At 32.2% G+C, this 25,944-nt stretch overlaps 1 protein-coding gene across 4 annotated transcripts in view; it reads left to right on the forward strand.

The window, feature by feature from the left end:
* LOC139523176 (H(+)/Cl(-) exchange transporter 7-like) overlaps positions 1-25,944 on the forward strand; it is a 56,041-nt gene that overhangs the window by 17,190 nt on the left and 12,907 nt on the right. For 2 of the 4 annotated variants that reach the window (XM_071316983.1, XM_071316985.1), the window contains 10 exons: positions 6,366-6,440; positions 7,015-7,080; positions 7,818-7,850; positions 9,517-9,652; positions 9,912-10,021; positions 10,723-10,866; positions 21,325-21,411; positions 22,388-22,546; positions 23,226-23,339; positions 25,132-25,186. In XM_071316983.1, coding sequence (XP_071173084.1) covers positions 6,366-6,440; positions 7,015-7,080; positions 7,818-7,850; positions 9,517-9,652; positions 9,912-10,021; positions 10,723-10,866; positions 21,325-21,411; positions 22,388-22,546; positions 23,226-23,339; positions 25,132-25,186 — 979 coding nt within the window. The remainder of the gene's footprint in view (positions 1-6,365; positions 6,441-7,014; positions 7,081-7,817; positions 7,851-9,516; positions 9,653-9,911; positions 10,022-10,722; positions 10,867-21,324; positions 21,412-22,387; positions 22,547-23,225; positions 23,340-25,131; positions 25,187-25,944) is intronic. The other 2 variants (XM_071316984.1, XM_071316986.1) reach the window with 1 other exon arrangement.

Genomic DNA, 25,944 nt, shown 5'->3' on the forward strand with positions numbered 1-25,944 from the left:
ATCTTAACATAAAAAACACATTTGCAAAGTTAAACTTAATGCCTGAAATTTTACCCACAAAAATTTAAGTGAATCTACATTATAAGGTAATCTGGTTCTACAAATTCATAAAATATCAGCTTCGAGCCACAATGTGAACCACAAGCAAAAAAAAAATCACAATTGTGTCCAGCGGCTGATATTTTACAATATCTATATGAAGGAAAAAAACTGATTATCTATTTATCATTATATTACTGGTCTTTCCCCCTCCTTAAAGGGAAATTTGCGATTTTTTACTTATCATCTAATTATGTTCATCTTAACATAAAAAACACATTTGCAAAGTTAAACTTAATGCCTGAAATTTTACCCACAAAAATTTAAGTGAATCTACATTATAAGGTAATCTGGTTCTACAAATTCATAAAATATCAGCTTCGAGCCACAATGTGAACCACAAGCAAAAAAAAAATCACAATTGTGTCCAGCGGCTGATATTTTACAATATCTATATGAAGGAAAAAAACTGATTATCTATTTATCATTATATTACTGGTCTTTCCCCCTCCTTAAAGGGAAATTTGCGATTTTTTACTTATCATCTAATTATGTTCATCTTAACATAAAAAACACATTTGCAAAGTTAAACTTAATGCCTGAAATTTTACCCACAAAAATTTAAGTGAATCTACATTATAAGGTAATCTGGTTCTACAAATTCATAAAATATCAGCTTCGAGCCACAATGTGAACCACAAGCAAAAAAAAAATCACAATTGTGTCCAGCGGCTGATATTTTACAATATCTATATGAAGGAAAAAAACTGATTATCTATTTATCATTATATTACTGGTCTTTCCCCCTCCTTAAAGGGAAATTTGCGATTTTTTACTTATCATCTAATTATGTTCATCTTAACATAAAAAACACATTTGCAAAGTTTTAAATTTATATTCCTTCTAATAACGGAGAAAATCAAGTATTTGTAACTTTTTTGGTTGAATTCTCGAGTGGGTCGTGACGTTTTAGCCCGATGTGTTGAATTCTGGGAAAAAATGAATCTGTTTAACTCTTATAGCTTATCGACAATATACGTAATTAAAAGCGCACAGCTGACAAATGGTCGTAGTTATTAACCACAATATAATAATGAACGAAAATGAATATGCGTATACCGTTTTGTATTGATTGAATTAAACTTCCTCTATAAAATTATCTCTAGTAAATATTTTCGAATAAATTTCATTAATTATTGTTGAGATTTTTTCATAAAATATCTATTGAACATTTTTACTGAATTGAACTGAAAATATTTCCGTTCTATTTACCGTTATTACTTTGATAATAATTTCAATACAACTTATGTGTGAGCAGAATGTGTATATTATTTTGTTAAGGTCACTGTATATTTCTCGGCTTGAGTTCAATTCGTTTACCTTGTAGCAATTTAGCCGCAGGTGTGAATTCATGCGTACACAGGTATGAATCGGCGTTTTGCATTTGCGCCGATCTGCATTTCATTTGCGCCGATCTTTGTTTTCATTTGCGCCGATTTTTTTACAGGTAAATAACATGTTAATTACAGGTGAATCGACATGTGGTATGAGTGCAAATGAGACAACTCTCTATCCAAGTCATGTTAATTTTTCATTTAACATTATAGAACTCTTCCGTTAGCCAGTTGTACACTATATTCACATACTTTAAAATAAAAAAAGTAAACTCCTTAGATAAAAACACTGTGATATATACTAAAATGACAAATTGAAAATCTATTTACAGCATTCAAATCCATAAAAACGGAATACATTAAAATCATAGATCTGTTAACGTTCTTGTTGAGTATTTATAGGCATCTAATATATTTCTTTCTTGTGATTTCGACACTTCTATATTTGTCGTAATTGCCAATAACGAAGTCCAGCTTTAAATTTCTTTGTCTGGCTTACGTACTTATGTGTTTAGCCGTCGAAGGTTAAAGAATTGACTCCTCGGCTCGTTGCAATTTGCAATTTGCACATCGTGTTACAGCTAGGATCAGAACAATATGAATCAAAATAAACTAAAACCTATGTTTATAACCAGATTTTACCAATATACCTTAACGGTATAATACACGAACAAGTATTAACTTACCTGTAAATCCAATTAGGGGCAAATATAAAATCGGTGCAAATGAAAAAATGAAATCGGCCCAATTGAAAGAATGAAAATTTTTAAAATCGGCGCAAATGTCATACGCCCGTATGAATGTTGTTATTTGGAAAGGATAAACAGAAAGGATCAGAAAACGTATGCCGTATTTAATACACTAACTCAAAGATTTACACGATCAGAATAAAGATACAATAATTAAATTGTGTAAATCAAAAGACAATAAAATTCAGATTCGAAATTCCGAAAGTGTATAAAAATAAAAACGTTCTTAGCGGCAATTAGCGTAAATATTCAAATATGAAGTAATACTCATAATCGTTATTTAAAAATCCTGTTTGCTAGATGTAGATTCACTTCAATACAAAAATTTCGTCTTTACATTTCGCAAGGGTATAACGCGGAGAAGCTCTGACGGTACATTTCTCCCATTTTGTTTGGGTGTGAACCATCGATGTTTACAGCAATATCAAAGAATAAGATGATGATGGTAGAAAGAACTATCGGCGTCATGTGGCAAATATTACATACATATCGGACCATGAGTTGTCAATCTGTATGAAAAGATTTCCAATACAACCATATTGAGAAAAAATGTTTACATGCTTTTCTCTCGTACTAGAATTACAGGGTTCTTGCGTCGTTCACCTTAGATACACATCTTTTTAACGATATTTAATAAAAAAAAAAAAAAAACAGAACCAATTTAATGTCATATTTCCCTTTTTTTTAATATAACTATAAGTCTTTTATCCGGCAAGAATACGCCTATTTAGCGGACAAGTAGTTTATTTTTTTCTTTTCTGTTATTGAATACCAAGCGAAATTAATTTGAAACTTTGATACTCAATAGTTTTCCAGCAAAATATTCACATCCCTTGGGGATAATTAGATTACGTCCAGTGGCATATATATAACATGCATGTCCGAGGAAATATGGCATAAGATACTTTCTGAACCATGTTCACATTATTATATACATTATACCCAACAATTGTGATGATGATGAATTTCTCCCTTTGTTCGAGAACAATTTTATTGAAATATAAATCTGTGATTTTACTATGTCCATAATTTCGATAAATCAAAACAAGTTAGATATCGACCTGTTTTTAATTCAAACTGGTTCTCTTCTTCTTTTAACCAAAATTAAAGAAAATGTATGTTTCTATCGTATGCATGTATATATCCTAAATTGTTACTATCTATAGTTCCGAACCTTCTATCCAGGCGTATAAACGAGTGGTCACTTTCTATCCAGACGTATTTATAAACGAGTGGTCGACTTAAGTGCGTACATTTATGTTCAATGTAAAAATGTATATAATTTTAAATTGCTCCGTAACTTTCTATCCAGGCGTATAAACGAAGATAATCAACGAATGGTCGACAAGTGCGTATATTTTTGTTAAATCAATATTTCTTGTATGTTTCAAACTGTCCTTCACTGTTGACAACGAGTATAATTCTACTTACATTTCCCCAAATTTACCCTTGGAAAAAATGTGTAAATAGATTCTTATTTTACCAAATCTTTTTGGGGAATTATAGTAATACCAGACATGTGTATATATGTCTCTGGTAATACTTAGATTTTTATAAATAATATTCTTTACACCAGACAAGCGTATGAGTTAAGTATAATGACTAGTATATATCACTATCGGACACGCAAGACAGAGATTGATAGTTCAAATGGAAAGTTACAAGTTATCGGCCATGTACACGGATCAATACACACAGAAGTGAACCGAAGCATGAACTTGCAAGTCCGACAGGAAATCGCTTGAATACCTGGACGTGTCACCTCACAATACCTTTGCCGGGAGTAATACCTTTGGTTATGCCGGTGATCAGATAACGGAAGGTCCGAATTTATTTAAATAAGTTAATCATATAAATTAAAAGAATTATGAACAAATTAGATTTTCGAAAATAATTTTCACAGAACACTTATTTATGATAATTTATGAATTTGACCTTTGACTTTGTAACTAATTCCCATGCAAACAGTTAAAAACCAACAGATCACGGTTTAAAAAAAAAAAAAAAAATCCGTATCAAGTTATTTAGTCGGATAAAACAACCGTACAATTGACAAGATATCGACACGCAATTACGACTACATAAGGTTACTGTAGTTTTGGTCCTTTGTGGTTCTTAGACATATCGTGGTTCTCTAATCGGACAAGATGGCAAAATGGTGGCACGCATTGAATTGATACTCTAAGTTTAAAATCGATGGTTATCTCTTATCTAACAAAATAAAACTTCAATATCTATGAATTTGAGCATTTTTATACAAATTGGACATTATATCAATTTTTTATTTTTTTGCGGAGTTTCCCTTTAAGACAGTTTTACGCCTGTAGAAAGCTTGATAATGTCTCCTCATGTATTATGATGTCACTAATAACTTTTCCTCAAGCATTCTGATGTCGTAATAATGCCTGCTCTTGTCTCAAAGCCATGATGCCGGAACTACGGAGCGACTGAGCAGGGTGATATAGGCCTAAGGAAGGAGGATAATTTGGTTATCTCGAGCTTATTTAATTATTTATGAAACCTGACTTTACCAAGAACCAAACAATAGATTTTTTATACCCCCGCTTTAAAAAAGGGGGGGTATACTGTTTTACCTCTGTCTGTCAGTCCGTCCGTCCATCAGTCCGTCAGTCAGTCCGTCAGTCAGTCCGTCAGTCAGTCCGTCAGTCAGTCCGTCCCATGAAACTTTCGTCACATTTTTCTCAGGAACTACACATCCACCCTTTCTGTAATTTGGTATCAACATTTATATATGTCAGCCATACTGTGTTTATACCCCCGCTTTAAAAAAGGGGGGGTATACTGTTTTACCTCTGTCTGTCAGTCCGTCCGTCCATCAGTCCGTCAGTCAGTCCGTCAGTCAGTCCGTCAGTCAGTCCGTCAGTCAGTCCGTCCCATGAAACTTTCGTCACATTTTTCTCAGGAACTACACATCCACCCTTTCTGTAATTTGGTATCAACATTTATATATGTCAGCCATACTGTGTGATGCGTTTTCAGATTCATCACTTGACAACTTCCTGTTTACCGAACACTTGTCTGATTTTACACATGATAGCCAAGTTGAAAATTTTTGTCACATTTTTCTCAGGAACTACAATACAAGGATTTCTGAAATTTGGTTTCAGGATTTATATAAGTCAGCTATACCGTGTGATGCGTTTTCAGATTCATCACTCGACAACTTCCTGTTTACCGAACACTTATATGATTTTACACATGATAGCCAAGTTGAAAATTTTCGTCACATTTTTCTCAGGAACTACCATACAAGGATTTCTGAAATTTGGTTTCAGGATTTATATAAGTCAGCTATACCGTGTGATGCGTTTTCAGATTCATCACTCGACTACTTCCTGTTTATTGAACACTTGTATGATTTTACACATGATAACCAAGTTAAAAATTTTCGTCACATTTTTCTCAGGAACTACAATACAAGGATTTCTGAAATTTGGTTTCAGGATTTTTATAAGTCAGCTTTACCGTGTGATGCGTTTTCAGATTCATCACTCGACAACTTCCTGTTTACCGAACACTTGCATATTTTTACACTATTAATATTATCCACTTGCGGCGGGGGTATCATCAGTGAGCAGTAGCTCGCAGTTTCACTTGTTTATTGTATTTTTTTTTATAGTGTTTGTTTGATCCATTGAAATATGAAAATCATTATTAATGTATGCTTGTAGTAAATATATATAATATAGTATATTCTCAGCTACCCTTTAACTTAATTTTGGGTAAACACTTTTTGTGTCTATTGACAATGAATGAATGTATTTTCGCATACCACTTTCTGCCTTCATTATCTTGTGGTAGCCTGTTTGCCTCAAGAGTTGGAAATCATTGAAATGTGGGAAAAGTGCATTAAAAAGAGAAAAATTAGTCAGCTGGGAATTGGAATACGGGTATTTTTTCTTGGTTTGTGACATGCCTTTCCTGTGGACTGTTACCTTGTAAACTAGCTGACTCAAAATCCAGCTAATGATGTTGTTTTGTACAAAGAAAGGTTCATGACATTAACAAGTATTTGTTCTGGTATTTCGGACTTTGAACACTCTTATCACATCATGAAATCCCTCCAATATCAAAAGTAGACAGACTTTTAACTTGTATTTGGTGGTACATGTATATTACAATAATAAACTTTCTACTACAGTACTATTGATTATTATTACAGGATATACAGAAGAGACTGAAGCAGTATGGGATTGAAGCACCAAAGTTCAGAAAGAGGCTCGTTTCGAAATGGGAGGTATGTGAAGAAAGATGGTAGCACTTAATAGCTTTGTCCTTAATTTAGTCCATGGACATTATCTTTGTAGTTATCTATTGAGGTTAAAGACAAAGTTTGTTTTTTGAAATTGTGACATTATACATTATACAAAATTGGGAAGTTTCCTCTAACCCAAATAATTCAGTTCTTATATTCTGCTGATCTTCAATTACTACATTGTAGACTAACAAATGAATGCATCAACAATGAAAAATCAGCAACCAATCATTTGGTATTAGCTAGGGATTGATTTATCTCAATAAGCAAGATTGAGCTGACTGCTGATTGGTGACATCTACTGCAGCGGACCATTTAAAATCCAGGATTTTAGCGTGTTAAGAATTTCAAGTCTTTAGATTGATAACAGGAGGCACCAAATCATTCACATTGTGCTCCCTAGTCCACAATCACAATAATAAATGCATGCAAAATTTTAAAAAATAAATGTTTTATAGAAACTATGAAACTTAATATGTTTATCTTTTTGTCAAGAAATATATTTCTATATGGATTTGTTACAATTTACATTTTTTTTTATATATTTAATTTTCAGAGTCTGAATTATGACATCTGTGAAAATGTTTTGTACATTAAGAACAGGGACCAGTATAGATCTAAGGTATGGATGAAATATGATCAACAGAACACAAATACATATTCACTAATTGTTAGTACAATGTATTAAAAGAAATATTTTTTTACCCAAATAAGCCACATATTGGATGTTATTAAACAAATAATGTAAAAGTCTTTTTTTTATTATGCCTCTGCTGTAGCAGAGGGGGCATTAAGTTTTACCCTTGTCTGTAAGTATGTCCATACCTCTGTCCGTACGTTTCAGTTCTGTAACTTAAGTTTGCCTCAACCAAAGGCTATGAAACTTATACACAATGCTTATTACCACAAAATACAGATTCAGTTTGAATTTGAGGGTTGTCACTCTTAGTGTTCTAGAGTTATGCCCCTTCACAAATGGAAAAATAGCTGAGTATTTTGATTCCATTCTCTAACTTTAATTTGCCTCAACCAAATGCTATAAAACTTATACAAAATGCTTATTACAACAAAATACAGATCAATTATGAATTTATGTGGTGTTGCTATAACCCTTCTAGAGTTAAGCCCCTTTACAAATGGAAAAATTGCTAAGTTCGTTTCTGTTCTCTTACTTAAGTTGCCTCAACCAATATGTAATGAGACGGGCAGCAGGGGGCATAATCTGTGTCCTATGCACACATTCCCTATTTATTTATTGATAATCTACATGATTTTTCAAGTGTCTATTTTAAATAGATTGTTTTTTTACTAGCTGGCATTCTATGCCTAGAGAAATATAGAAATAACATTCTTTTTTAGATACATCATGAATTTGGTGGAAGAGGTGTAAAAGTAAAATATTCTATGTTTGTTTGTTTTGTTTAACTTGACTTTTTGTTACATATATTTTTCATTTGTAGTATTTTTGTATTTGTGTTCATGTAACCTAAAATGCAAGTGTGACCTCATTGCTATCACTAATACATCCATTATCATTCCATACTGGATTAGACATTAGGGTGAAATAAAATAATACACCCTGAAATTGATCAACAAACTGTACACAGTACAAAATAAGGAGTTGTAATATGATTGCCAATGAGACAACTAACCACCAAAAACCAAAGTGGAAGGATGAAGTCAGTTACAGATACAGGTTATGGATTGACCTTCAACAATAAGCAAGATTGTAGTCCAATAATCATGAAGTCCTTTCAAGGCGTCATAATTATTTGGACTAGCAAAATTGAAAAAAAAACTATATTGACAAATGTAAAACAATTCAAGATTGGAAAATTGAAGACCTGACTTGAACTTATAAAACAAGTCAATGTGAATCTATTTGTGCACATGTAAAATTATTTTGAATAACTTGAATTCCTCAGAGTGGTCCTTGAAGAAAATCTACTGGTCCTTACTATTAATTCTATTGAAAAATACTAAAATTGTGTCAGTCCTACGCAAAATTTTGGTGGTAAAATCCTGAGGACTGACACTTTTCGCAAACTCTGATTCCTTGTCAACAATCACTCATTACTTTAATTTGAACATATGTCAATTCTTAATAACACGAAACTAATTATTTGTGAGTTGATTGTTCACTTCTGCTGTTACATTCTACAATACAGAGAAAAAAACCTCAGGAAGCTAAGCTATACAACCCATTCTTTTGGAAGGGTTGCGTTGTGTTTAAGATCATTCAGCTAATATTTATTGGTACATGTACCTGAGTATTAAGATTGACATGTCTATATGTATATTTTTTAATCACTAACAATTCTTATCAATTTAATGGTTTATAAGACACCTCAAATGATAGTTTGAGTTACATTTGTTATCCAAGTTAAAGATAATGTACCTAACATCAGTGATGGAAATAATTTTTGTGGCCATATATTATATGATCAAGTACAAACTAAGAAAAACTTGGTAGCCCAGCTCAAATTTTCTGGGCCATCCATGGGCTGCTTGGCCCCTCCAATGTACCATCCTAATATTGTATATATTTATCTTTTGATGAATGGGTTTTATTTAATGTATGATAATGTTACATGTAGTCATGTTTACAGAGATGCATGACTTTTAGGTCGCTGAGTAAATCGATGATAATGGTACATGTATTTCTGTTTACAGAGATGCATGACTTTTAGGTCGCTGAGTAAATCGATGATAATGGTACATGTATTTCTGTTTACAGAGATGCATGACTTTTAGGTCGCTGAGTAAATCTATGATAATGGTACATGTATTTCTGTTTACAGACGATTGACTTTTGGTTGGCTTAGTAAATATTATATATGATAATGTTACATGTATTTCTGTTTACAGAGATGGGTGACTTTTGAGTGGCTGAGTAAATCTATGATAATGGTACATGTATTTCTGTTTACAGACGGGTGACTTTTGGTTGGCTTAGTAAATGTATGATTATGTTACATGTACTTCTGTTTACAGAGATGGGTGACGTTTGGTTGGCTTAGTAAATGTATGATTATGTTACATGTACTTCTGTTTACAGAGATGGGTGACGTTTGGTTGGCTCAGTAAATGGATGATTATGTTAGGGATTGGTTTATTGACAGCCCTATTAGCAGCAGCCATTCATGGCATCGTGGAAGAAGTAGCTCATATCAAATTTAAATATCTCAGTGATTGTATCCTCTTCGAACTAACAGCCTTATGATGACAAGAAGCAGAGAAAACAGAATTTGACCACTGTCCAGAAATTAATAAAGATATAAAAATAATACAATCATAAAAAAAAATACAAAAAAAAATTATACTATAATCTTAATAACTTCAATTATCCATTTTAAAATCATTTTCAAACCTTAAATCAATCTGCATTGAGAATTTCCATTTTTATTATGCATTTATTACTACATTTGTATTTACCTTAACATCATATACCAGATTTTGATCAGTGTGCAAAGGATGATTGTTTATATTTACCTGTGTTTATGTGGATGGGCATGAATCTAGTCATTACATGTTTAGCCTCCTTACTTGTAACATTCCTAAATGTAAGTTCACAGAAAATAGTTCAGTAATATTTAACTTGCAGTTTATAGATAAAAATCATTATTTTGTAAAATTTCAATGGCAGTGTGGTCAAGTAGATAACAGTGCTGTAACATTCCTTCAAATATAAAACAACCAACAGTGTTTTAATATGTTAAATGATGTGTATAAACAATTGTGCTGTGATATTGTAAAAGGAGGTGAAAGATACCCGAGGGACTGTCAAAGTCACAAGTCAAAAATAAACTGACAACACCATAACTTAAAAAAGAAAAATACAGACAAACAAAAGTACACAAAACACATCATAGAACACTAAAGGCTGAGCAACAAGAATCCCACCAGTACTGGGGGTGATCTAATGTTCTAAGGAACAGTAAGCAGATCCTGCTCCACATGTGGCACCAATTGTTTTAACTTATGATTTGCAAATTTCAAAAAGAGTTCTGTCATTGCTTTATCTGGATCTGGAAGGGTAAGCAAGTACTGCTGCACCTGTGGCACCCATCGTGTTGCTCATGGTAAGTGTTTAACTGTTAAGTCTCATTTGATGATGTCATATTAGAGATAAAGATATAAGATGTAAAAGGTTTTTGGATATATATTATATAGGTCAATGTGAAAAAGCAAAAAAAAAAACCATCAAAAGTTATCTTTATATATATGCTCTGTATACTAGTAATCAGTAAATTATTTTTTTTAGCAAAAAGCAGCCGGGAGTGGTATTCCATTAATCAAGGCATATTTAAATGGTGTCAAGATACCAGGACTGTTGTCATTTAAATGTTTTATAGCTAAATCTGTTGGAGTTGTCCTTTCTATCTTAGGTGGTCTTTTTTGTGGAAAGGTATGATTAAGTACTAGATAGTCAAATACAGTTGTAGTTTGTTTGCAGTTATTAATTGAACATTAACAGCAGTTCAAGTGTGTTGTGTATTTTGCTTGAGATTTAATTTTAGCATGCTAAAACTTTTATTTGTTTATATATGTTAACAAGTCTAAGTGTTTGGCTATAATTAGTTTGAGGTTATCTCTGACTTACATTCTTTTGAACAATTTGGTTAAAAATGCTGGTGCAAACAGTCTGTACTGTTGGCCACTAGTCTGATGCTTCAGTCCAGTAAAATTCTATCTGGACTAGTAAGTTTTTGCAAAATTTTGTTTAGACACATATTCACTCTGTTATTGTCTTGCCTAGATTGTTTGATCATCAACATCACAGGAAGTAACTTAATAGTTGTGGACTTGCAACAGCAAATACTTAATTCATAACTAATATTGAAAACATTTAATATATTTTATACAATTCTGCCTCTGTATTTATTTCTTTTTCATGTTATATTTATAAAATCATATTTGTTTACGTTAAAAGAAAACCTGAATTCTGAACTTTTAATCACTTATTTGCACCCGCAGCTATGCCTTTGAACGAAGGAAATAACGAAGATTTTGTTGAGGCACCAACGGAACCTTCCAGAAGTGCCAGTACCATCCAGACAAACAAAAGAAAAAGGATGGAAGAAGAAGAAGCCTTACAACTAGGAATAAACCCGACCCGGATTCAAGAAAAGAATGTTTCACTTTTTAGAACTTACCGCAAACTAAATGTTAAATTGGTCCGTTGCGAACAGCATAAGGCTTACTTAACCCGATGTGAAACAAGGGATATGGTACCCAAGACACTTAAATCAAATATACAACCCCAAGTACCCGATACAACTCCCGAATTCCTTTTCGAATGGGAAGACGCACAACTAGAATTTGGCAGAACATTAGTAAAACTCCTTATTAAATATTGGAACAACCGATGCCAAATTATTTCATCTCAAATTGAAACTATGGAAATTAGATTAAGAGATAAAACAACAGATGCTGAAATGGAACACATAACCAGTTTAATACAGAAAACAAAGTTATCCGTCGAAGACGAAATCAGCAAACGACCCGCGAATCCACCTAAGCAACAATAATTCATCCAACCCCCGAAAATGCCGAAAACCAGAAAATTCATTAAACGCAATATTTATAAAAAATTAAAAAATAAACCACAAAAGGACACATGTGCCGTGATAAATTTGAGTAAAAAACAATTAACAAATGCCCAATATTCAGTGCTACAAAAAGGATTGAGTTTCTGCCCAACACCAGGCCCACTAAATGATTTAGAACTTTTCAGAGATACACTAATTTTTAATCGACGCATACGCCTGAAACACCATTTTGAAAAAAAGAACGACACCATTGGAAACACATATACTCCCAACCCGTTTAAATTACCTACAGGATGGACACCACCAGCAGGAAGAAATAAAGATTTGGATACATTTTTGAACCTTACTTCTGATGATATTTCACAAATTCCGAAAACAGGATTTATAAGAAAAAACCTAAACCGAAATCAATTTACAGCCTTAAATGAATTAAAAAATGATCAGACCATTACACTTAAACCAGCCGACAAAGGAGGAGCAATTGTTATTATGGACACCATAGATTACATGCGAGAAGCAGACCGTCAACTTTCTAATACTACTTTCTACAAGGAAGTAAATAAAGATCTCAACCCTAAAATCGCCAAAGAAATAAAAGAATTCATTCTCGCCATAAAACACAAACTACCACAAACTCTACACGAATTCTTATTACAAAAACACTGGCGAACGCCACTATTTTACCTTCTCCCGAAAATTCACAAAACAGGAAATCCAGGTAGACCAATTATTTCACAAATAAACTCTCCAACTGCAAATATGTCAAAAGTTGTGGACCATTATCTAAAACCTTTCATCAAAGATATACCGTCTTATATTAAAGATACCACACATTTTCTACAAAAAATCAAATCTCTAGGTGATATACCACCCAACAGCCTTCTAGTAACGGCAGATGTAAGCTCATTGTATACAACCATTCCACACAGAGAAGGAATACTAGCAGCTAAAGAAATACTGAACAACAGACAAGAAAATTCACCCGCAACTTGGATACTCCTTAGATTTATGCACTTTATCTTAACCAAAAATTGCTTTAAATTCGGTAATAAATATTTTATGCAAACTATGGGAACCAGCATGGGAACAATTATGGCTCCGGAATACGCCATTATATTTATGGATAAATTAGAGAGAGAATTCCTAAACACACAAGTACTAAAACCATTAGTATGGTGGAGATATATAGACGACATATTTTTCATATGGCCACACACACGCAAGGATCTTGATTCCTTCATTAGTGCCCTCAACCAATTCCATCCAAGTATAAAATTCACAAGCCACATAAGTGAAGAAAAAGTCGATTTCCTAGATACAACGGTAGTTAACAACCAAGGAAAACTCCATACAACTCTATACACAAAACCAACAGATGCGCACCTATACTTACACTACAACTCATGCCACCCGAAACACCAAAAAGAAAGTATTCCATTTAGTCAAGCACTGAGAATAAGACGTATTTGTACAGAAATAAATGATTTCGAATTTCACACAAACCTTATGAAAGAACATTTCCTGACTCGGGGCTACCCCCGTCAGGTTGTCGAATCTGCAATCTCAAAAGCAAAGTCCTTAAACCGAAATGATCTGTTAAAACCAAAAGAAACTGACCAACCTGTGAAGCCAGATATAATTCCATTAGTAATTAACTACCATCCGAAAATAAAAAATATTAACGGCACCATCAACCAGAGGAAAGATATCCTCAAAAGAACTCCTGAAACACAAACCCTCTCTACACAGAAATTCATTGTCTCATATAGACGATCCTTATCAATAAAACAAATACTAGTGAAAACCGAAATCGTACGCAAAGAAACCCGCAAGGGTAGCCACCCCTGCAGAAAGAACTGCTATCTCTGCAGACTAATGAAAACCGCAACAAGTGCAAAAAGTACCGTGAACAGTTACCAAATAGATATTAAACACGAAATTACATGCAACACAGAAAGTGTGGTGTATTTAATAGAATGCAAAAAATGTAAAAAACAATACATTGGTCAAACGGGAAATAGCTTAAAAGAAAGATTTAGGGGACATTTACAGGACATCAACACTGAGAATAATACAAAACCAGTCTCGAAACATTTCACCTCAAATGGTCACAATAAGCACGATGTCACCATAACAGGCATAACAACCACAGAACAAAACATAAACGTCAGACTTAGAACGGAAGAAGCTCTAATACACAGATTTGGAAGTACCGAGCCCTGGGGAATGAACAGACGATATGGCTAACACGAAAATAACCAAAAGAAAAGAAACAACAGGAATTTTCACAAGACGATTTAATTGCAAAAAATGCCCGAAAACATTCTGCAGTATTTCAACATTAAGAAGACACCACAAAGAACTTCACGAACCAGCCGCGACAATGTTTGAATGCAAACATTGTGATGCTACTTTCACTAGGAAATCAAATGCCATCACACATCTGAAATCAAAACATCCAGATAAGGCCAAAGAAGATTACAACAGTTTCATACAAAATCCTCGGGAAATGGCGAAAGCAGTAAAAAAATGGAGACCCCCCTTTGAAGCCGTCCAGAAAAAAGAATGGAACGGGAAAACCCCTATATTCAGGATAAAAGCAGGAAAATCACCGCATGAATACAAAAAACCATCAACAAGTACATTGGAACAGGACTTATACCTTTCAGATTCCGACACTTCTATTCCAAAAAACATTCCGAAATACATAACAAACGATTACGGTTATGTCATGGACCTTACTCAAGAAGACCACATAGACCTGACAACCAGCAGCAGTGATGATACTATCTGTTTAGATGAGCTACCGGAAGAACTGTGGGACAGACATGTGTTTGTACACTCAATATACAACATTTTTAGTTAAGACATTAACAACACAGAGTTGATACACAAACAATTTTAATTTACTTTCATTTTTATGTTGACAATCTATTTATACATTTTCTATTTATACTTTCACTTTCACTTCCTCTTTCATAACAACTATTATACTATGACGTCGTCATAAGACAACCCGATTGTATACTTAAGCATGTTCAAATGTATTATTTGTATCCTGATGACGGTGCCCTAGGCACCGAAACATGTCGATCAATAAATTTTATGCAGCAGTCCCTCAAGTGTTGTTGTTATAAGACTTTCTACATTTTTGTGTTTTATCATAACGACCCTGCATACCCGAGGTATCCACTTCAGGGACTCTAACTTACTACAGACTTACCAGGCGTTGGTTCACTTTCGTTTGCAAATTAAGTTTTGTAAAATGTTTTTTTTCTAACCTCTGAATGGAAAAAAGTTTATTTGAGAGGATACCATATACATGTATCACACTTGCTTAAGTCCTTGCGACACCGTAAGAAAAACATTGTTCATAATTTAGAATTTTTAATAAAAATACTATCTTTTAATTTTCCGGTGCATTACGTTTGCGCGCATTACCACTACATTTGCGCGCAAAAATCATTACTTTGCGCGCAGCTTTTGCTTACATTTGCGCGCATTTTTTTGACAGGTAAACTAAGGTAAAATACAGGTCATAATACTTTATTATTTATTAATTTGTTCAATTATTTACAAGTATCAGTACCCCTCCCGTTAGTTTAAGTCTCCTAAGGCACCTATTTTGAAAGAATTCAATCAATAATATTTTAGGGAAATACAGGTCATAATACTTATTTATTTATCAATTTGTTCAATTATTTACAATTATCAGTACCCCTTCCGTTAGTCTAAATCTCTTCTTAGACAGGGAAAAGGGAGATAAAGCTGCATATTTTTTTTCGATTTTCAGATACAATTCAACAAGTCAAAGGTGTAGACAAAACTTTAAGAAATCTGTGACATAGCCCATTTATCATAACTTGAACTTAAGATAAAAAGGGGTTTTAAATTGATTTTAGAATTCAATATGAACAATATATGATTTGAATTAACAAACTATTTTCAAAATTTATAATTGATAGTCATATCTATGATGAAAATACCAATAAAATATAGTCATTTATAATTTAATATATATGAATTATTATTTTACATGAGATTACCTGTAAAATAAATGCGCGCAAATGTAATCAAAAGCTGCGCGCAAACGTAAAATATTTTAATCCCCAAATGCGCGCAAACGTAGTGCGCCCTAATTTTCATTCTAAAAACAAACTAAAAAAAACTTGTTTTCTGTTTTATATATTAGATAAGTTAATTAGTTTATATCCAATTTTCTGTTTAATCTTAAACATTAAACATTTGATTAAATGTATAAGCACTGTGAAACTTCACTCCAGGTTATGTCAGTTTCCCGAAATTCAAGAATAAGGCTGTGTTCACATTGACCTAAACTCGGTGTTGTGTTAGTGTAACTCCCACATAAACTAAACATAATTACGTTCCCATTGATAAAACTCAATGTCTACATGTAGTTTAAATCATGTTTTTTCTTCATGCAGTCGATAGTCAATGTAGGCCTTGTGTAGGATGAGTGTACACAAAAACAAGGCATTCAGAACTTTAATTTTCCCATGTATATTTAAAAAAGAAACGATTTTTATATGAAATTGATACTTATAACACTTATTAATAAAGTTCTTTACAGAAATAGTTGTCCAAACTTGATATATTTATTTGTTATAAAAACACTTTTATGTAGCCTTATTAACCCCTTATCAAGACTAATCCATCATCATTGCCGAACACATAATTCCTTTGAAAAGGTCTTCCTGAATCGACTGGACGTACACACTGACAGAAATATTTGCCACTTGTCATTACTGAAACAACGATTCACTTATAAATGCATTACTGAAAAAAAGGGTGAGGTTAATTGTTTGTTTGTGTAATATCTCAGATCCGTTTAAATACAATTAGAAATGAAAAAAAAAAAAAAAAAACATTACCCCCCCCTCCCTTTGCCATATACTCCTTGGAGAAAAATACCATTTGACACAAACAGAAAAGATAGAAATATAGTGATCCTTAACATCTCAATCCTTTTCTTCATCCGTAAGCACGCTGATGCAGCCTATGTTTTTAATGCGCAATCAAGACATCTTTAAACTACTGCAAATCATCAAAAATGACTTTCGTAAATGAGCAACCACTTTACTTCAAAAAAAGGGGGGGTTGGGTTCTGAGTCAGAATCGCGTGAAAGTTTATATTTGATTTTTTTTTTATGGTACCAATTCAATATTTAACACTATAATGTATGGGGAAACTTTGGATTTAGAATTTTTTCTTCATTCTAATCATCTGTATGACCCGATTTTTTAAAAATCAAATTATGGAAAAATCCATCCCCCTTTTTTTTTTTAAAGTCAAATGGTCGTTCCCTAACTGCTAGAAAAGTTGTTCGAAAATTTGAATTTGCTTCTACGTAATGAACATTTAAATGACATATAGTTTACAAGTGTGAACAAATCTTATGTACAGGTACCTAAACAAGGTTTATAGATGTGAACAAATTTAATGTGAAACTAGTGTACATTACATTAATAGATATGGGGGTCTCGGGATGATACCCAGGCTGATATGGAAAAGGCCATGTATTAATCTCTATATATTTTTTTTTAAATTATCACACGGGTAACCATTACATTTTACAAAATCCTGATTAAACCAGTCACAGGCAGAGTTATCGAACGTAATTATGACTGGAATAGTTGCATATGAAAGTTTATGCTGGTTTTAGCAGACCTCATTTTGTTTTTATGTTACAGAATAAACTGTTTGATATTGCAGGCATGGATATTCACATTTTGCAGCATGTAGATGTAAATGTATGTTGCAGTTATTTCCAGAAGTAGGTCACCAAATACATCTTCAAGCTTTGTCAAAACTTGTATTCCCTTCTCTGCATGTGCTTCTTCAATGGAATTACACTGTACACATAAACTGCTTTATTTTTCACCCTGGATTAAAATATTAGATGCTAGATTCCTAAGATAGAATATGAATTTTTGCATGTAACTTTTGTTCTGTAATTCTTAGGTTCATCAAGGACTAGGGGAGTGCCATATACAAAAGTCAGGTCACTTTGAACTTTGATCCCTATGATAGTAAAACCTTGTCCAATATGTGTACCTTAAAACTAAGGTTATCCAAACTTGGTATGTAGTCACATCATAGGATTGGGGTTGTCATGGCCAATCTGGTGTTGAGTTTGACCTTTGTCTGTAGTAAAACCTTGTCCAATATGTGTACCTTAAAACTAAGGTTATCCAAACTTGGTATGTAGTCACATCATAGGATTGGGGTTGTCATGGCCAATCTGGTGTTGAGTTTGACCTTTGTCTGTAGTAAAACCTTCCTTGTCCAATTCGTGTCTGTCTTGCATCATTTATACCTTAAAACTTAGGTTAACAAAACTTGATGTGCATTGGGTTTGGGGTGTGTCAGATGCCAGTCAGGTCACTCTGACCTTTGATCTCTACTAAAAGTCTAATAAAACATTGTCTAAATTGTGGTCTATGCATAACTTTAGTACCATACAATTGGTTGCTTATTCATCATGGGATGTTGGGATTGGTGGGTTTCATATATCAAAGTGAAGTAATTTTGACCTTGAATTTGACCTTTGACCCTATGATAGTAAAACCTCATCTGATTTAGTGTTGTGCATTGCTTTTGTACTGCAGAACTGACAAAACTTTGTAAATGCATCAAACTGACCTTGACTTTGACCTTTTATTTCTGAATTTACAGTAAAAGACACCAGATTTTATTGCTGGGCCAGTATAATTCTGTCAGATTGACCTATCAGAATGATCAGTAACCATGTGTTAATCAAACTCTGAGGCTTGATTACATAAATGAATGGCTGCAAACCAAACTTCTCAAAATGTTATTGTCAAAAATAAATTACTGAATTTGTCAAAGATAAACTACTGAATTTCTGAATTTCACAGCAGCAACAAAAATGCATGGGCTGTGGTTATTGTGCGGACAGATCAAGTTTTTCTTATATTTTCACCTAACAGTGCAATCAACATTTTTCTGAAGTATGACAAATCTAGTGATGTTTGCAAAAGTTTAAGTGAGTCAAGGGACATTCTGGTCTCTGTTTTAAGGAAATTCTAGTCTCTAATTACATGCAGTCTCATTGAAGTCAAACCCATATCATTGATCATTAGTTTCTTATTTTTATTATTCATTATCAGTTTTTTATTATGCACATAAATTATTTTTAGACTGCCATTGAATTTTACCTGAGGTATGTTAGTTTTATATCATTTACAGGAAATTACCATATCTATGTACAGTATATCAAGAACTTCTATTATTTCCAAGGTCATCATGTTTTCTTGATATCAATTACCAGCCATGTTGTATATATATAGGATGCATTATTTTTTCTCATCAAGAGAGTCTATAAATTTGTAAAGATGGTCATTATTATAATTCATATTTCTGAACTTCATGAACTTGTAGATTTCTAATAATGAAAATGATATCATGGTATCTACTGTGGATATTTTTTGCTTCATACAAATGTGGATTGGAAAACTATCATATTAACAGATTTTTTGTTTGTTTGTTGTTTTGGCAAAGTCTGCAATTATTCCTTTAGAAAACTTGTAATTCCTTAATCATTCAAATTTGTCGTTCCACTGTACTAACGGAATCCATGAAAATTGGTATCCAACGAATATTAATGAATCCAAATTATAAAATAAATAATACTCAATAAAAATTATTGAAAAATGGAAAGCAACTATAAACATGATAAATATGAAATATAAGTACAACTATAATATCATAAGAAATATTTTTGAAATTAATAACCATTTCAAAGTGTATTTTCACTACTTTTGCTACATCTGTTGAGAAAAAAAAATTCTTATTGTGGCAGTTCATGTTGCATGTAATTATCATTTTATGAAGAAGTAAATATTGGTGGTGGTAGTGGCATGTTGGGAGAATTGTTAATACTCAGTCCTTTTCATTTATAATAGATAATATATAATCAAAAGACTTATTTAAGTTTGCACTTTCCATTTTCACCCACTCCTCGTATATTAGTAAATAAAACTACCATTTCCTGCATGGCTCTTTTTTTTTTCCAGTCACATTTTAGCTTACATTTTAGCTTACTATTGGACTACAATTTATTTACAGATCCTAGCAGACCCAGCATGCTATAGGCTAGAAACTTATGTGTTATAGTGTATAATTTTATTTGATAAAAAATTGGTTATATTTCATTTATTTTATAGCTTGATAAAACATTCTTTGATCAATTATATCAATTAAAGATAAAAGTTAACTTGATACTCTTGGATGATTGCTTATCAAATTCATACTCTTTATTCAGCATCAATATCATCTACATATCTTAAACCACAATGTTGATATTTAGATCTAGAGTCTTTCCCCTTTTATTTCTTTTCATGAAAAAGTTAAATTGCTATTTGAAGTGCATATATAATGCATGTGATAGGTTTGTTTTGATGGTGATATGTAATTTGTTGTCTGTACCCAGACTACTAAATATAAGGCCATTGTTAGTTAACTCTGAGCTTGAAATTTATTTGTGACCTTTTTAGATTTGTATATTTTTAGTATTAAAAGGATAAGATTACTAAAAAAAACTTTGCAAAGTAACTATTAGGCCACATTTAAAAATATTTTAGTCTGTCCAAACCCTACCCAAAGGTTGAAACAGTAGGTAGGTAACAAAGAGAAATTAAAGCATCAAATGTTTTTATTTAGTCTCCTTGCCTAAAACTTTTTCACATCAGGACAATAAAAGATTTCAAATAGGCAGCTATTTTTTTGGGTAGGTATACGTAGGGTTAGGGCAAACAAACATAATCTTTTTATAGCCTGTAATTATGTATATATTTGAATATATTTTAAAGATTTTCAGAACCAACTGAATGTTTTAATCTGGCCATTTAAAAAATCTCGAGAGAAATGTATCCTGTAACCGCTGTAATTATATAATGCCAACTGAAGTCACAATTACAACTATCCTTGTTTGTGATTAGGTCCCTTGAATAGGAAAATTCAATTACAATTGAATGTGTTTACAATTACATTAGTTACATTTTCAAATTCCATTTCCCATGAAGACTTCATTGACTTTGATAGTTTTGAAAAGTTTGCAGGTAATTTTTTGCCAATTAGGTTTCAACAGTCACATTAATCTATCAAAAAGTAAAATAACAAAATTACCAAAAGTTATTAATTAATGATTTTATGAATCAGGTGTTTTGGGGTCAGTATACAGACCAATCAAAATGTTACCTCTAATTAACATGACCAATCAAAATGTTACCTTTAATTTACAGACCAATCAAAATGTTACCTTTAATTTCAGGAAGGTCCCATGGCTCACTCAGGAGGCATCATAGCAGCAGGATTAGGTAAAGGAAGAATTAGATTATGTAAAGGCAAAGGTATTTCGGTAAGATATACTACTATGAAAATATACTACTTTTATAGCTGACTATGCAGTATGGCCTTTGCTCATTGGTAAAGGCTATATGGTGACATATAGTTGTTTTAACTTCTGTGTCATTTTGGTCCCTTGTGGAGAGTTGTCTCATTGACAATCATACTACATCTTTTTTTTTATATTAAATATTGTTTTAGTACTCAGGAATTTTATTATCATGCTAATAAAATAGAAATGATAGGCTGTATTAGATCTTTACGCACATTCCTACATGCAACAGTTGTGCACTTAAATAAACTCAAATTAAAGGTCAAGAACTTTCACTACTGTTCTTCATCTCAGGGTCCAAGAGCAACAGTTCACACCTCACTTCAAATTCAAGGTTATCTCTTAGCAATGTTTGCTTGGTTACTGCTGAATTATACCACTAAAATAGCTACTGTAGATTCTTTATTATTTGTTGGATACCAATTTTCATGGGTACAGTTGAACCACCAAATTACATTTTTAACAAATAACAAATTTTCTATAGGCATATATGCAGACTCTGTCAAAACCATGAAATTAAATATCCAGGAACATGCAAGTTTTCCATAATCCACGAAAATAGGTACCCACGAAAATAATGAATCCATAACTACTATTTAACGATTTATACGGTATATCAATAGTTTGATGATTTGAATTATGCTAGTTTGAAGGCAAATTAATATTAGAAAGATTTGTTATAACAACTTTATACTCTTTTAAAAGGGAAATGTGTATCAGTAAGGCCTGAGGGTTTTTTAATTTGTTGGTTTATGGATTTTCCCCATGAAAAAGTTGGGTAGGTCGGTCGGGGATGAAAAAAAAATAATCTCTCAAGACAGAAAAATATGCAAAAAAAAATATATATATTTGACTTTTCGTACAATATGTTTGGTTTGCTATTTGATCATCATTTCTTATATATTAGTTTGATTAAATATTATTGCAACTATTTCAGTTGTATGATGGATTCAGGAATGATCATGAGATCAGAGATTTTGTAGCAGGTGGGGCTGCAGCAGGGGTATCAGCTGCATTTGGGGCACCAGTGGGAGGAACTTTGTTTAGTTTAGAAGAGGCTGCCAGCTTTTGGAACCAGGACTTAACATGGAGAGTAGTAAGTTGATTTTTACAACAGAATTATATACATCATAGTTATCCAGATTTCAGTTAGGACATTAGAAATGGGAAGATGTGGTATGAGCACCAATGTGACAACTCTTCATCCAGGTCATAATTTATAAAAGTAAAGCATTATAGGTCAAGGTACAATCTTCAACACGGAGCCTTGGCTCACACCCAAAACAGCAAGCTATAAATGGCCCTAAAAAATTACTAGTGCATATTAAGAACCATTTTAGAAACCTTACGGTTTTATTTTCCCCTACAATGTAAATTTGATACCTTCAGTAATTTTCCTCAACCATGTAATTATAACAATTTCCACTGCATAATATGTTGATGATGTTGCTTGTCATAGCAGGCTTGAAGAATCCATTTTCATTATTTTGATATGAACTTGACTGTGAGGGAAATATTTATTATTATGCTGTTTTTTTCTATATTTTAGCTATTCTCTTGTGAAATTTTTCTACATTATCCAGTTTGTCATATGCATTATATATTAAACAGAAATTGTATACACAATAAAACATAAATCCTTTGTTGGTTTTTTTATCAGGGACATAATAATCTGTTAGTATAGTAGTCCAAGCTGTTATAGAAGAAAAAAATAACAAAATATCTTTGTAAAAATAATAAAGTTAGACCAAATGACTGTTAACTTTGTTTTTTAGTTTTTTGGTGCTATGATATCAACATTCTTCACCAACTTTTTGTTGGGTGCCTTCCATGGTCATGCCACAGAGTTATCTTCTCCTGGTTTAGTTAGATTTAATGTCTTTGATAACGTAAGTATTAGTTTATTTCAGTTTTGTTTTATTTTGAATGGATATTGCCCCTTAAGCAAATGATAAAAAAACCCATTAAAACGAAAGAAAATATACAAAACAGTATGTGCCAAATTTTGTTTGATATATTTCTTAACATACCAAAAATATGTCTAGCAAAACAAAAAAATATGTCTAGCAAAACATACAAAAAATGTGTCTAGCAAAACACAAAAAATATGTCTAGCAAAACATACAAAAAATATGTCAAGCAATAACATACCAAAAATATGTCCAGCAAAACATACAAAAAATATGTCTAGCAAAACATACAAAAAATATGTCAAGCAATTACATACCAAAAAGATGCCTAGCAAAACATTCAAGAAATCAGTCAAGCAATACATACCAAAAATATGTCTAGCAATAACATACCAAAAATATGTCAAGCAATATATACCAAAAATATGTCTAGCAAGATACTAAAAATATGCCTAACAAAACACACCAAAAGAATGTCTTACAAATCATACCAAAAATATTTCTAGTACTACATAACAAAAATTCGTAAGGGTTCCACGGAACCCAGTGTCTCGCCTACATTTGCTGTTAATCGCAGACTCAACAAAAATGATGAAAAACATCAATAAAAATTTCCCTCTCGATACTGTCTTTTGATTGAAAGAAGCTTCCAAGTTTGGTAAAAAATCCAGAATAGTTTATGAATCTAATAAATGTTTTATAAACTTTAACTGCAGACTGTATGTAATGTTAACTGGAAGAAAAACTAAGTTCATTTATAAGTAAAATACGGAAAAAGTTAATTTTTTTTTTACAAAATTTACTTCTGAATAATATCTTATGATCAGAAACAAGCTTTTGTCTAAGTTTGGTAGAAATCCAGGATAGTTTAAGAACATTATAAAAATTTTAAAAACTTAAACCACAGAGTGAATGTTTTGTTTCTGGCAAAAAAAACGAAGTCCATTTATAAGTAAAATACGGAAAAGTGGAAATTTATTTTTACAAAATTTTCTTCTTGATACTATCTTATGATCATAAACAAGCTTCTGTCCAAGTTTGGTACAAATCAAGGATAGTTTATGAAAGTTATTAAAATTTTAAAAACTTTAACCACAAAGTGAATGTAATGTTTCCTCGCAGAAAAACTAAGTCCATTTATAAGTAAAATACGGAAAAAATGGAATTTTATTTTTACAAAATTTACTTCTGGATACTTTCTTATGATCATAAACAAGATTCTGTCCAAGTTTGGTAGAAATTCAGTACAGTTTAAGAAAGTTATTAAAATTTCAAAAACTTTAACCACAGAGTGAATATTTGTGGACGCCGCCGACGCCGACGACGACGGAATGTAGGATCGCTTAGTCTCGCTTTTTCGACTAAAGTCGAAGGCTCGACAAAAATGAGTCTAGCAAAACATACCATGCATACCAAAAATATGTCTAGCAATATAAACTCAAAATATGTCTAGCAATACACACTAAAAATATGTCTAGCATAAGATACAAAAATATGACTAGCAAAACATACCAAAAATGTGCCTTGCAATACATACCAAAAATATGTGAAGGATTGGATATGAAGAACTTAAATAGAAAGGGTTGCAGACATATAGTTAGAAAAAAAAGTAAAATTTGCTGCCTACAGCTTTTTTGCAAGCTAGTTGTTGGTTATTTTGTGATTTGGTCCTGCCCTCACTATGAGAAAAAATAATATTCTAAAAATTTGATCTGTTCTTGGATAGCATGGTAGCAAAACTATTTGAGAACTATAACAATGTATTTTTCAGGATTTAAAGTTTGATTTGATAGAAATTCCAGTCTTTGTAGTAATGGCAGTTGTAGGTAAGTATACTGAAAAGACTCAATAAAATCCTTCAGTTTGATGTTTGATAATTCTATAAAAGTGTCTCATCAAGTGTAAATTTTCTGAATTTATCTATGCAAATATTGAAAAACCTCAAACTCAATTACCCCCCCCCCCCTTCCAATACAATAGATATTTCTTGGTTAATACCAGACACCTGGAAACAAAAGATCTACCAATTCAAACTCTGGATGAGAGTACCTTCAAAAAAGGGTGTTTAGGTAGGTGGGGTTTTCTATGTTTAGAAATTCTTCTAAATTGCTGGATTCTTACAAAGACTGACACATTTAATTAACCACAAGTAACCAGAGAAGGATAAGTCTTAAACAAACAGGAGTTTTACATTCACAAAGTTCAAATAAAAAGAAGGATGTTTTGATTAACATTTTTTTTTCATCAAAGTTGAGGGTTAAGTTCTGAAGAAAATGTTGTTGACTGAAAGCTTCATATGACAATTTAGCAGAATAAAAAAATGTACCAAATTTAGTCAAATTGTCACAATGTATAAAAATATGATGCAAATCTGGTTTGGTCTAGACAATAGAAAGCTTTAATCTAGGTATTTAATATGAAGATTTTATTACATTAATTTATCAAGCAAAGATGGAGTGATTGATTGTTGGGTGCTAAATGTCCAGTGGCAAGCCAAAGATAGAAAATTTGAAGCTAAATGGCACTTTTAAAATATGTTTTAGTATTTGCAGGTTTGAGTTTCTAATATTTACCTACTCTATAT

This window comes from Mytilus edulis, chromosome 5 (assembly GCF_963676685.1).
Source record: "Mytilus edulis chromosome 5, xbMytEdul2.2, whole genome shotgun sequence".
NCBI classification, from domain to species: domain Eukaryota; kingdom Metazoa; phylum Mollusca; class Bivalvia; order Mytilida; family Mytilidae; genus Mytilus; species Mytilus edulis.